The sequence below is a fragment of the Orycteropus afer genome, unplaced genomic scaffold (assembly GCF_000298275.1).
Source record: "Orycteropus afer afer isolate SDZICR_OR568_19922 unplaced genomic scaffold, OryAfe1.0 scaffold00278, whole genome shotgun sequence".
In the NCBI taxonomy this organism is placed as follows: domain Eukaryota; kingdom Metazoa; phylum Chordata; class Mammalia; order Tubulidentata; family Orycteropodidae; genus Orycteropus; species Orycteropus afer.
In genome coordinates this window covers 1,381,659-1,394,918 of record NW_006921865.1, presented here as the reverse complement: position 1 = coordinate 1,394,918, position 13,260 = coordinate 1,381,659, and the positions used below count along the sequence as shown (strand labels likewise).

The 13,260-nt window shown below is 36.8% G+C and overlaps 1 protein-coding gene across 1 annotated transcript in view; it reads left to right on the top strand.

The window, feature by feature from the left end:
• Window positions 1–1,172: 1,172 nt before the first annotated feature.
• Window positions 1,173–13,260, top strand: part of ASB5 (ankyrin repeat and SOCS box containing 5) — a 67,536-nt gene continuing 55,448 nt past the window's right edge. Inside the window, exon 1 of the mRNA XM_007950563.2 lies at window positions 1,173–1,368. Within this exon, the coding sequence (XP_007948754.1) occupies window positions 1,173–1,368 (196 nt within the window). The remainder of the gene's footprint in view (window positions 1,369–13,260) is intronic.

The window sequence follows — 13,260 nt, the reverse complement described above, 5'->3', positions numbered from 1 at the left end:
GGCATAGTGCCTAAGGCATTTGACTACTAACCAGAAGGCTGGTGGTTCAAACCCACCAGTCACTCCTCAGAAGGAAGATGGGGCAATCTACTTCCATAGAGATACTGCCTCGGAAACCCAAGGAGGGGTCTCTATGAGTCGAATTGACTTGATGGCAGTGAGGTTTTTTTTTAAGTTGTCAATATGAACAGTTGCATTTTATTCATGAAATAAATTAGAGTGAGGTTAACCAATATTGCAGGCCAAAAAATATATTGTTTTGCTTGGTTTTGGACAGTCAGAATGAAACACTTGTGTTTACTTGATATTTCTTCAAGATGTGCCACCTCATCCTGAAAGTCTTTTCTGACACTTCCTCACCAAGATTAAGCTTTTCTTTTTTGTGCTCCCATGCTACTCTGTCCTTGCTTGTATTGTAGTTGCCTGATTTCTTGCCCATTTCCATCTCTAAAATGAGATCCTGTTGCAGGGACTGTTAAATTCGTCTTGGCATCATCAGCATCTAGATAAGTGGTTGACACAGGAGGTGCTTAAAAAGTGCTCACTGGATGAATGAACCATCTAAAATTGTTACTCTGTGACTTCTCAGTTTAACCAGGTGTAGGTAAAATAATTTATTTCTAACAATAGTGAAAGCAACATAATTGGTTAATTTCATGAGTAGTCATTAAGATGATCAAGCACATTGACTAATTGGTTGTCTAGCTCATGGTCCATAAATAGTACCATTTTAAAAGCATAGACTGATTAACTTAATTTTACCCTGATATTATGAATATCATTTGCATTAACCACAGAGACTCCTTGCACAGAGTTTTCAAATTAAATACCAAAAAAAAAAAAAAGAAAAAGAAATAGTTTGGATATAAATTTCAATATCTGGATTTTGAAATCCAGAGCAAAGAGGTAGGGTGTTATTTTATATTGAGAATGGAAAGTCAGGAGTCTTGTGAATGGGCCACGTGATACAATTGCTTCCATGGAATATTGTCAGACCAATAGGAGTTTGCAAAGAGCTTTTATGGATCGTATAAATATTTTGAGCTGTAGGCATCATTACCAGCTGATATTTTCTTTCCTAAGGACCAGCTGTTCAGGAGCAACCCGGACGAGAGCCAGGCACATTTGAGACTTGGATCTAACTAAAGACCGCCACACATTCCTGTGCAGCAATGTCGGTGTTAGAAGAAACCCGGCCATTTGCTCAACAGCTTTCCAATGTCTACTTTACAATACTTTCACTTTTCTGTTTTAAACTTTTTGTGAAAATCAGCCTTGCCATCCTTAGTCATTTCTATATTGTCAAGGGCAACCGCAAAGAAGCAGCACGGATAGCAGCTGAATTTTATGGAGTAACCCAAGGACAAGGTATGTTTATGATAATATGCTCTTGTTTCAAATTGAATTTAACTACTGATCCAGAATTCATGAAAACATAGTATGTTTCTTTATGGATTGCTTCAAAGTAGTTATTTTGTAATCTCATTAGAGAGATTATTTGTCAACTCACTTCATGAATTCATGAAAGTTACTTTGCTGAGTAAATGTGTGTGTTAATAAAATCAAGATCAAAGTATCATTGCAAAACAAATTTATGGAAATAAACTACCAAATACATATTAATCTAAAAATAAACATTAAAAACTTGGCATTTTATTTGCCACACTGTAGATTTAGAAGTTAATAACTGATAGCAGTTCAATTATCCTTTAGCATGCACAAAATTTAATGATTTATTTATTTAAGGATTATTATTTAATCAGTATTAAACAGAGAATTTGAAGATTTTATTTGCTTTTATAACTTTTTATTTCACTAAGATTGTTGTGTTGTTGTTATGTGCCTTCAAGTTGGACCTGACTCATAGCGACCCCTCCTTGGGTTTCTGAGGCAATATCGTTATGGAAGTAGATTGTCCAGCCTTCCTTCCAAAGAGTGGCTGGTGGGTTTGAACTGCCAGCCTTCTGGTTAGCAGTCAAGTGCCTTAGGCACTATGCTAACAGAGCTCTTTCACTAAGATTAGCCATTTAATTATAAAATTAATTGTCATCTGTCAAAAATTCACATTTATGATGGGTTTTCCTGATGTAATGGTTATTACTCAATTAGTAAAAAATTAATTATAAGAGATTAATTATAAAAAAAAATTAATTACAAGATTCGTTGTTGTTGTTAGTTGTTGGGTGCTGTTGAGTCAGTTTCTACTTATAGTACCACAGAACAAAGACACTGCCTGATCCTGTGCCATCCTCACAATCCTTGCTATGTTTGAGCCCATCACTGCAGCTACTGTGTCAATCCGCCTCCTTGAGGGTCTTCCTCTTTTTCATTGACCATTTACTTTACCAAGCGTGATGTCCTTCTCTAAGGACTGGTCCCTCCTGATAATATGTCCAAGTACATGAGACAAAGTCTCCCCATCCTCGTATCCTAGGAACATTCTAGCTGTACTTCTTCCAAGACAGATTTGTTAAGAGGATAGGAATGTGAATCAACAAACTTTACAAATGTGCAATGAAGTCCTTTTGTGTTCTTTAGAAAAAAAATAGCATGTGAGATCAGGTGAGAAACAATCATTTTAACCATAGACTTTAAAGATTATAAAACTGTTTACCTTTTATTAGATCAATAACATACTTAATAAAAATAATTCATTTGGTGGATTTCTAGAACATTTTAATTTCTTACTGTCTTTTGACTAATTTCTGGTTTTAAAACTGGAAATCATGTGCATACATTTTGGAGCCCCAAATACTTCTAAAGGAACCTAAATCTTCAGAATTAAAATACATGATCACACAATGAGAAAATGTAGATTAAAAAACTAGCACTTAGAGTAGAAAGTTTCCTTTCTTAAAATCTGGCTTTTTTTTTTTCTCCCCCCTTAATATTTTTCACTCTGCGGCATGATTTATTTTACTTACTTTACAGGGTTACTTTGGAGGTGCATGGATTGTTGAGTGAAAGTGAAATATCTCTTTTGATGAGTGAGGTAGATAATGAGAATATTTTTCCTGAGGAAAATTGTTCTTATGCAAAGTGAGAAATTTATTTACCTACTCAAAGTGAAGAAAATCTTAATGTCGACATGGAACTGTCACAGGGAGGATGAGATCTTGAGGAAATAGGCAGTATTTAGTTCTTCAGTCACTTGCTTTGCTTCAAAACAGATATAACCCACTGCAGTCAAGTCAATTCAGGCTCATAGCGACCCTATAGAACAGAGTAGAATTGCCCTACAAGGTTTCCAAGACTGTTTCATGGAAGTAGACTGCCGCATTTTTCTCCTGCAGAGCAGCTGGAGGGCACAAACCACTGACCTTTAACCACTGTGCCATCAGGCTTCCTTTCAGAACAGATAACAACTGCATCTAAATGTGACACACCATTGTTGTTGCTGTGGTTAATTGCCACTGAGCCGCCTCTCACTCACGGTGACCTTATGTGTAACAGAACAAAATATTGCCAGGTCCTGTGCCAGCCTCACAATTGTTGGTATGTTTGAGCCCAATTGTTGCAACAACTGTGTTAATTTATCTCATGGAAGGTTGCCTTCATTTTCTCCGATCCTCAACTTCATCAACCATAATGTCCTTTTCTAAAAGATTGGTCTTTTCTAATGACATACAATTAAGTGATACAACTGAAAATAAAAAATTCAGTGGGCAAATGATATGTTTTATTTCTAGAACACAAATATACAGGCATTTGATTTTAAAACAAAAGCCATATTTGTATTTATAAGAGAAGGTGGGGCATTCCTACTTCCGTAGTGATACTGCCTCGGAAACCCAAGGAGGGGTCGCTATGAGTCAGGGCGACTTGATGGCAAATAACAACAACAACAAACAGATTATATGATCCTAGGTAATAAAACTTACTCTCATGAGCAGCTTTAGCTCATTACCTCTTAGGTAAATCTTGCCTATGTTTATGAGAATTGCCTTACATAAATATGTAAAATATTGGCTAAAAAGAAGGAAACAGTTTCTGTGAATTAGCAAAGGTTTTAGAGGCTGTTATGGAGGTTCCTTTTTGTACCTATTTACATAGAGAAAGAAAACATTTGTCCTGTCTTTAGAATGATCTTAATATGCTACTGCTGGGAATTAACAGGAATATAGGAAATGACCTCCTTGTTCTCATCTGTTTTTATCAGTGTCTTTAGCTATGTTAGAACTCCTGGATTGATCACAATAAGAAAGAAAAAAAGAAATCAACACTCTTAATAGAAAACGTTTTTCCTTGGAATATAAAATGAGAACATGTTTTAAACTATCTTGTATTGTTTTTACTGTTAGATCAATTTAACAAAATTCTCCTTCTAGTATCTTGAATTGATCTATATATTAAATAATACAATAATATAGTAATATATATAAAAATAATATATTGTTATTATTATTTAGTGTAAACATAATCATTGTTCAATTTTATTATCATTACGAGAAAAATCATGCACCTTACAAATTCTTTCTTTTTCTCCTCCCTGTAAGAGTTCATTCTTCTTTGCCCAGGAAATTATTACTTTCTCCATTTTAATATAGCCTTTTCTTTCTTTCTTTTTTGTCCCCTATAATCCAATTATTTTTATTTTTTTATATGTTGATAATTAACTAATCAGATTTAATTATCTTTGTTTAACCCCACAATTTCCTCCTTCCTAGGGAAGATTATCACCTCCATTCTCCTTTCAGTTAGGTTTCTCATTCCTGCTTTCAAAACCTATCCATATTGTTCCCCTGACATTTCTGATGCAGAGTTGCCAAATTCCATGAAATATGAGATGATGGGTGTATTTTCATATCTTTCATAATCACAGAAGACACCGTTGACGGTATTCTGGTTGTCTTCCGTATGGGGGCAGGAATATTTGGTATTTTGTTATGGAATAAAAGAAGCTATTAATCTTGCTGGATACCTAGCAAATGAGCTCATTCTATCAGATAAATTACGGCAATTTTTTAAAGCACTTTCCAGTCAGATTTGAGACAAGGTACAATTACACAGAAAGAATATTGAAAAGCTAAATGGTAGCTAACATGTTGTTGTTGTTATTATGTGTTGTACCCTACGCATAGTGACTCCTCCTTGGGTTTCCCAGGTGGTATCACTATGGAAGTAGACTGCCCAACTGTCCTTCCGAGGAGTGGCTGGTGGGTTTGAACCGCCAGCCTTCTGGTTAGCATAGTTTATGGTAATTTCCTTCTTGATCCCTTTGCTATTCCAAGAAATTTTAAGAATTTACCTTTATATCTTTGGTACTGAAGACTATCAACTGCACCATTACACTGAAAGGACCTATACTTTTTTTTAACCTGTGTGTCTAGTTTCTGTATAGTTCTTGTTAAATGTCCTGATTACAATATTCATCAGCGATCTACGCTATTTTTGGAATTCCCGGGTGGTGTAAAAGAGTTAATGCACTAGGCTGCTGAGTCCACCCAGAGGCACCTTTGATGAAAGACCTGGTGATCTGCTTTGGAAAAATCAGGCACTGAGAAGCTTTTGGAGTGCAGTTCCACTTGGACACCCATAGGGTCACCAGGAATCAGAATCCACTTGATAACAAGTGAATAATTTACTTTTAAAGCCAGTAGTATTCTTTGAGGCCAACAGTGAGGCTAAGAAAAAAAAAAAAAAAAAAACTCACAGCCCTGGAGTCTATTGCGACAGATAGCAACCCCTCCTTGGATTTCCGAGGCAGTATCTCTATGGAAGTAGATTGCCCAACCTTCCTTCCAAGGAGTGGCTGGTGGGTTTGAACCGCCAGTCTTCTGGTTAGCAGTCAAACACCTAGGCACTATGCCGCTGGAGCACCTAGTGAGGCTAATAGGACTTTTTTTCAACTGTCATATTAAATAGTGCAGAGAGCAAGTGAGGATTTGAGGGAATAAACTGCTCCAAGGACTAGAAGAAACCATGAACTTCTAATACCCAAGAACACTTCAAAAGGAAGCTCCTCTCTTCTGTTAAGAACAGCACATTTAATATTCTGTCTTAGGCTCTGAAGAAACTTCAACAGTTTTACCTGTAAGTAGGAAGGGCAACTCTAAACATATATTTTTTGAGCACCCTGGTAACAAGACACTGAAGATGTACTTTGCAAAAAGTAAAGTATATTGTTCCCAACCTTAAGTAGTTTATATTCTAATTGAGGAAACAGGGCATGCACATATTAGAAGTATTAAGTGCCAAATGAGTTTAAAGAATGGAAGGATCATCTTAGAGTTTGAGCTTTCAGAGACTTCTTTGTGAAGGAAGATGATCTTGGGTTGACCCCAGGAATTAACAGAGACATGGATGTAGGAATGTGCACAGGATATTGGGACATTATATATTTGGAGGGTCCATGTAGAGGAAAAATTATAATTAATTAGGCCCAGATATAAAAGGATTTTGGGAGCTCTGGTAGCATAGTGCCTAAAGCACTGGACTGCTAACCAGAAGGCTGGTGGTTCATACCCACCAGCTACTCCTCGGAAGGTAGGTTGGGCAATCTACTTCTGTAGTGATACTGCCTCAGAAACCCAAGGAGAGGTCACTATGAGTTGGGTCTGACTCAATGGCACATAACAACAACAACAGCATAAAAGGATTTAAATGGCAGGCTAAGCAGTTTGGACTTAATTTTGAAGGCAATAGAAGTCACTAAGAGACTTTGGTATGGGCTACGGTGGAAAAATGAGACAAAAGACATATAAAACTATAATTTAAAGTATTTTGATATTGTTAATCTTTGGAGTTGGACAATGAAACAGGCTTTAGATACGTAGACCAGTTAGTACCTCCTATAAGAAGAGGAAGACCTAAACTTGTTTGGTAATGATATAGAGTGAAAAGAAAGACCAAAAATAAAAAGAAGGGATGAATCTAGTAGTGCATTGGCAGAAATAGCAGATGTTACTTTGGGGTATTTGGGTCTCAGATTTAGGAAGGAAGGTTGGGCAATCCTACTTCCGTAGTGATACTGCCTCGGAAACCCAAGGAGGGGTCGCTAGGAGTCGGGGCCGACTCGACGGCACACAACAACAATATATCTAAATGAAACATATGCCAATCAGAAGAAGAATTTATTAGCCATGGAGACCAAGTCTGTAGTTTCCACCCAAGACCACATCTAGGAGCTGAACCCTTAGCTTCACAGTAACCCTGGTGGGTCACCCATCTGGCTGTAGTGGGTAATAGCAAAGTCAGTAAAATAGTGAGACTAGAATTTGAATTCTAGTCTTGCATTTTATTTATTATTTTACTTGGTTATACTTTTTGATCACCGTTTAACTTTTGATTATGATTTGTCTCCCCATCTACATCTGAAAAAGACCTGGCTTGCCTACAAAATTGTTTTACTCCTTATGACATTTATGGTTTTCATTGTTAGTTAATATATTTGCATCTTGATAGCAGTCTTCAGTGTTCTGTACTCTGTGCATTGTAAGTCAAGCTGTAAGAGGTGAATTTGCTCCAGCTTTACTGATAGGTCAGTTGTCTGAACCTGCAAGGCTATGGACAAAGTTTTGGCTTATGGAAAATTCATCAAGGTATTATGTCTGGGGCCTGGGGTGGTACAAACAGTTAAAATATTCAGCTGCTAACTGAAAGGTTGGAGGTTCAAGTGTACCCAGAGGCACCTTGGAAGAAAGGCCTCCCAATATACTTCTGAAAAATCAGCCACTGAAAACCCTATGGAGACAGTGCTACTCTACATGGCGTCATCACCATGTGTTGGAATTTACTTGACGGCAACTGGTAATGTCTCTGTGAAGCTGCTTGAGAAGCAAACTGGTGAACCCTCAACCTTTTCAGACACTCTTTTCATGCTTGAGACTTTATGTAGAATATATGTTAGATTATTTGTGCCTATGATTTCATAAATTTGGCTTTAGATTTATCTTTAGGAATGCAATTATTATTATTATTAATTGGTCTAAATTATTATTGCTAATTTGAAACAAGATACAGCATAAACCACACCATCACAAGTCAAATGGCAAAAGTACATTTCATTTTGAAGAATAATTTAACCTAGGTAGGAAGAGTATCTGGAATTTGATGTGATAGAAGAGAGAATCTGACATCTTTTTTTTTTTTTTTTTCACCATCTGTAAAGTCCATCCAAGGTTTAAAAGCAACTTTTAGGACTTAACTTTATAGCAGATACAGAAATGGCAGCAGTAATATTCATTATGCCTGTTTTGGAGGACCAAGTTGTTTCATGTGGTTTTGATGCTGCTATGCTTATGGTAAGATGCTCTGATGGTGTTGTGGGTAAGGCATTTGGCTACTAACCAGAAGGTTGTTAGTTCAAACCTACCAGCTGCTCCATGGGAGGAAGATGAGGCAATCTATTTCCATAAAGATTTCCAGCCTGGGAAACCCACTAGGGGCTGCTATGAGTCTGAATCAACTTGATGGCAGTGGGTTTGGTGTTTTTGGTTTGTGCTTATGGTGCATGCATGAATTTAGTTATGTTAGGAATATTGCTCAGAATCTCTGTAATGAACAACTTCAGGAAGCAAATCTGTAGGATGACTGCTTTCATGCTATTCATTATATAAAGATATAAAAATACCTTGAAAATGTGAGAATTTTGGGACACGTTTACTATACTTAGGTGGAACAATGCTACATAAGAACAACTTTGAATCAACAGAACTGTTCTTCTGTGACAAAAGACATGACATTTTAATCAAAAGCACTACTTTTATTTTTTTTTAAAAGAAGATTTAATTTGTCCAAACTCTGCTGTTTTTCAGTAATATTGGAGGACTTTTTTGGAAGAGACCATTATTATATTTTGAATTAAAATGGAATCTAAGGACAATGTGCCAAAGTTTAGAAATTGTTAAATTTTAATGGCTTATTATTTCTTCCTATATTTGAAGAAAGAAATACATGGATTTTTGGAATTGAAGAAACTGAAATAATTGCTGGTGCTGGTAATTTAGGAGGGAGATCTGTTTTCCTAGGAATTTTCTTCTCACACCTTTTTGTTCTTTAATCATTCAATTCTTTGTTGCTTTATTACTTACAACATTTATTGTCTATATCCTATGTGAAAAGCACTATGCTAAGCGTTAAGAGGGAGCTCTGGTAGTGCAGTGCCTAAGGTACTTGACTGCTAACCAGAAAGCTGGTGGTTCAAACCCACCAGCCACTCTTCAGAAGGAAGATGGGGCAATCTACTTCCATAGTGATACTGCCTCGGAAACCCAAGGAGGGGTCGCTATGAGTTGGGTCCAACTCGACGGCACATAACAACCACAACAACAACAAGCATTAAGAATACAGATATACAAACAAGATACAATCTTTTTTATTCTTTAACTGTCTTTACTATATAGAAATTTTAGAGTTGACTATATCAATGACACCTATCAAAATACATGACATTCATATTGAATTTTTTTCACAAAAATACTTTTTATTTTTCAAGAAGCTTAATAGATAAGCAGTGGGCATACTTGTTCCTTTCCTAAAAAGAAATCCTGATAACAACAAAACATTGAGCCTCAGAGACCCATAGCACCTTGTGTAACCCTGTGATAGCCCCTATTAGGTTTTTTAATTAGTTGATTATCCATTTGTTTCTACCACTAATTGTGAAAACTAGGTTTTGATCTTCTGCTTTCCAGTTTACTATCTCTTTTAGAGAATGACAAATTATTAAAATAACCTATTTTTCTCCTATATTGGCATAATTGATGATGCTATTGTTAGTTGCTATCCAGTCAGTTCCATCTTATAGTGACCCCAGGTACAACAGAATGAAACACTGCCATCCTCACAATTGTTGCCATGTTTGAGTCCATTTTTGCAACCACTGTGTCAATCCATCTTGCTGAGAGTCTTCCTCTTTTTCACTGGCCCTCTACTTCTCCAAACATGATATCCTTCTCCAGGGAATGGTCCCTCCTGATAATATATTCAAAGTACATGAGATGAACTCTGCCCATCCTCGCTTCTAAGGATCATTCTGGCTGTACTTCTTCCAAGACAGATTTTTTTGTTGTATAGTCATTGTCATGTTCAATATTCTTCATCACCATAATCCAAAACCATAATTTTTTCTTCACTCTTCTTTATTCATTGTCCAGCTTTCACATTCATAAGGAACAAATGAAAATACCATGGCTTGAGTCAGGTGCACCTTATTTTTCAAAATGATATTGTTGCTTCTGAACCCTTAAAGAAGTCTTTTGGAGACTTGCCCAATGCAATATGTCTTTTGATTTCTTGATAGCTGCTTCCATGGTTGTTGATTGTGGATCCAAATAAAATGAAATCTTTGACAACTTCAGTCTTTTTTCCATTTATTATAATGTTGCTTAGGAGCTCTGGTGGCATAGTGCCTAAGGCATTTGACTGCTAAGCAGAAGGCTGGCAGTTCAAACCCACCAGCCACTCCTGGAAAGGAAGGTTGGGCAATCTACTTCCATAGTGATACCACCTCAGAAACCCAAGGAGGGGTTGCTATGAGTGGATCCAACTTGACGGCAGTGAGTTTGGTTCTTTTGCTTTGGTTTATACACACACACACACACACACACACACACATATATATATATATATAGAGAGAGAGAGATCTATCTGCTAAGATCCATGTGACATCAACAATGATATCCCTCATTTTACATCCTCTTCTGAGTCTGGCTTGAATTTCTGGCAGTTCCCAATTGATGTACAGCTGCAATCGTTTTTGAATTATCTTCAAAATTTTACTTGGTGACACAGTTTTAAATTTAATTCACTACAACAAATACTTGGATACCTACTCTATTTCTGGCACAGTATTATGTGCCATCAAAAAAAAACAAACCAAACTCACTGCCACTGAGTCAATTCGACTCGTGGCAACCCCTCCTTGGGTTTCCAAGGTGGTATCACTACGGAAGTAGATTGCCCAACCTTCTTTCTGAGGAGTGGCTGGTGGGTTTGGACCTCCAGACTTCTGCTTAGCAGTCAAATGCCTTAGCCACTGCCCCACCAGAGCTCCTTTGTGTGCCAGAGATACATTAAACCAGTCCAGTTGCTGTGGAGTCAATTCTGACTCATGGTGATGCCATGTTTGTCAAAGTGGAACTGTACTCTATAGGATTTTCAGTTGCTGATTTTTTGAAGTAGGTCACCAGATCCTTCTTCTGAGACACCTCAAGGTGAGCTCAAACCTTCAACTTTTTGGTTAACAGCTGAGTGTGTTAACCATTTGCACCATCCTGGGACTCTCTCTCTCTCTCTCTCTCTCTCTCTCTATATATATATATATATACATATATACATATATCTATATGTGACTCACTCTCTCATAGTTGGGTGGTTGGTGCCAAAAGGAAAAATCACATATTTTATAAAATCATAATAGTTCTATTAAGAGTTTTCTCAGGTCTTTACCAGTTTCTGTGTATGAAAAAGAGTTATTAGCTAAGGATAAAAATAATTACCAGTATAAGTATTTTCTAAAATCCCTGGGGTACTAGTTTAATATGAATAGTGTGTATTTCATGAACTATGTCTCTGAGAAGATAGAATACTTCCTAAAAATTAACTCAGCATAGTACATTCTCAGAGCGTCCCCATGAAAGTTTCATGTGTCTCTGCTACAATTTTAGTGCATTGAGCCCATTTTCTATACAAGGGAAGCAAGAGGCAAAAATAGCTCCAGTGGCAGACAATCCATCTTATTGAAAGCAGGTGAAGTATTTTGGAATGCCTCTTCCCCTAAGCCACTCTCAAATAGTTTAATAGTTGTTGTTTTCCTTTTTTAAAAGGGTTTGCTTATAGTCTATGTAGAACTGTTGGCATTTATTCTTTCCCAGCTGCATAGGAAACAAGTCATTCATTCTTTCTAGCCTTCCCTCCTCAATGCCACAAAGCAGACCATTGGCTTTTTAGCCTGGAAATGCAGAAAGAATATCAGACCATGGAGGAAGAGGCTTACAGAGTCTCATATTGTGAAGTTGTAAATGCTGACAGGACTTTTCAGGTGGTCTATGATTAAACAAGTTCACTCTGAAATTTAGGTTAATGGCAAACCTATATTAGACTGTCTATTTTTCTTAATCCTATAATTTTCTATTGGTTACCATGGGACAGTATTTTAAAAATCTATCCTCTAGGTAGATTTAGGTGCTCTGGTAGCATAGTCCCTAAGGCACTTGACTGCTGACCAGAAGGCTGGCAGTTCAAACCCACCAGCCACTCCTCGGAAGGAAGATGGGGAAATCTACTTCTGTAGTGATACTGCCTTAGAAACCCAAGGAAGGGTCGCTATGAGTCAGGTCCGACTCAACGGCACATAACAACAACAGGTAGATTTAGCCGTTTTCTAGGAGAGCCTCAAGGGCTAAAGGGCCAATGTGAGCCCCTATCCCCTCTTTAAACAGAGAAACTCTACTTCCAAGAATCTTCATTTACTGGTCATTAAGGAATTTTTTTCTTTAAAGAAAGGGTTAAAATAATGTATTAAAACTAAAATATCCCGTTTTATTTAAAATTTTATTTCAGTTACAGACATCCTTACAGAACTTAACCTTTATATTAAATGAGTTATAGCTGAATATCTTTTCTACATTTTTCTGTAGGGAAAACAGTAAACATTTTGGACATGTCAGTAATGTGCATAACTGTGTGAAATGGCATGAAGGCATTCTTTCTTCATCAGGGTGGCTAAAATTTCCACCTCATCACAACGTACAAGTAAAATAGAAATACATGCATTCTTTCTAGAAGGCTTATAGTCTTAGCTATGGGCAGAGTACAAACAAACTGAAATTTAATACCCAAATGCCATTCATGTTATTAAATAGAAGCACAAGCTCATTTCAGCTATTAAGTGTGCAGCTTAATTTAATGAAAAATAAAAGTGATAAAATCAAAGCTATTTGCAGTTCCTTGTTAGTTATTGTATCAGATAAGGCTGCCAAAGTGCTAAAGGAAGACATCTTTCTCCAAAGGAAATCTCAAAAAGCTATTCACTCACTGCCATCAAGTTGATTCCAACTCATAGTGACCCCCATTGAATTTCCAAGATGGCAAATCTTTGCAGAAGCAGATTGCCTTCTCTTCCTTACATGGAGTGGCTGATGGGTTTGAACCCCTAACCTTTTGGTTAGCAGCCAAATGCCTTAGGCACTGCACCACCAGAGCTCCTTAAAAAGCTACAATAGCATTTAAATAATGACCTTTTTTTTTTTTTAATTAGGATTTGGGTGAAGATTTACAGAGTAAATTCACTTTTCATACAGCAGTTCACATATACTT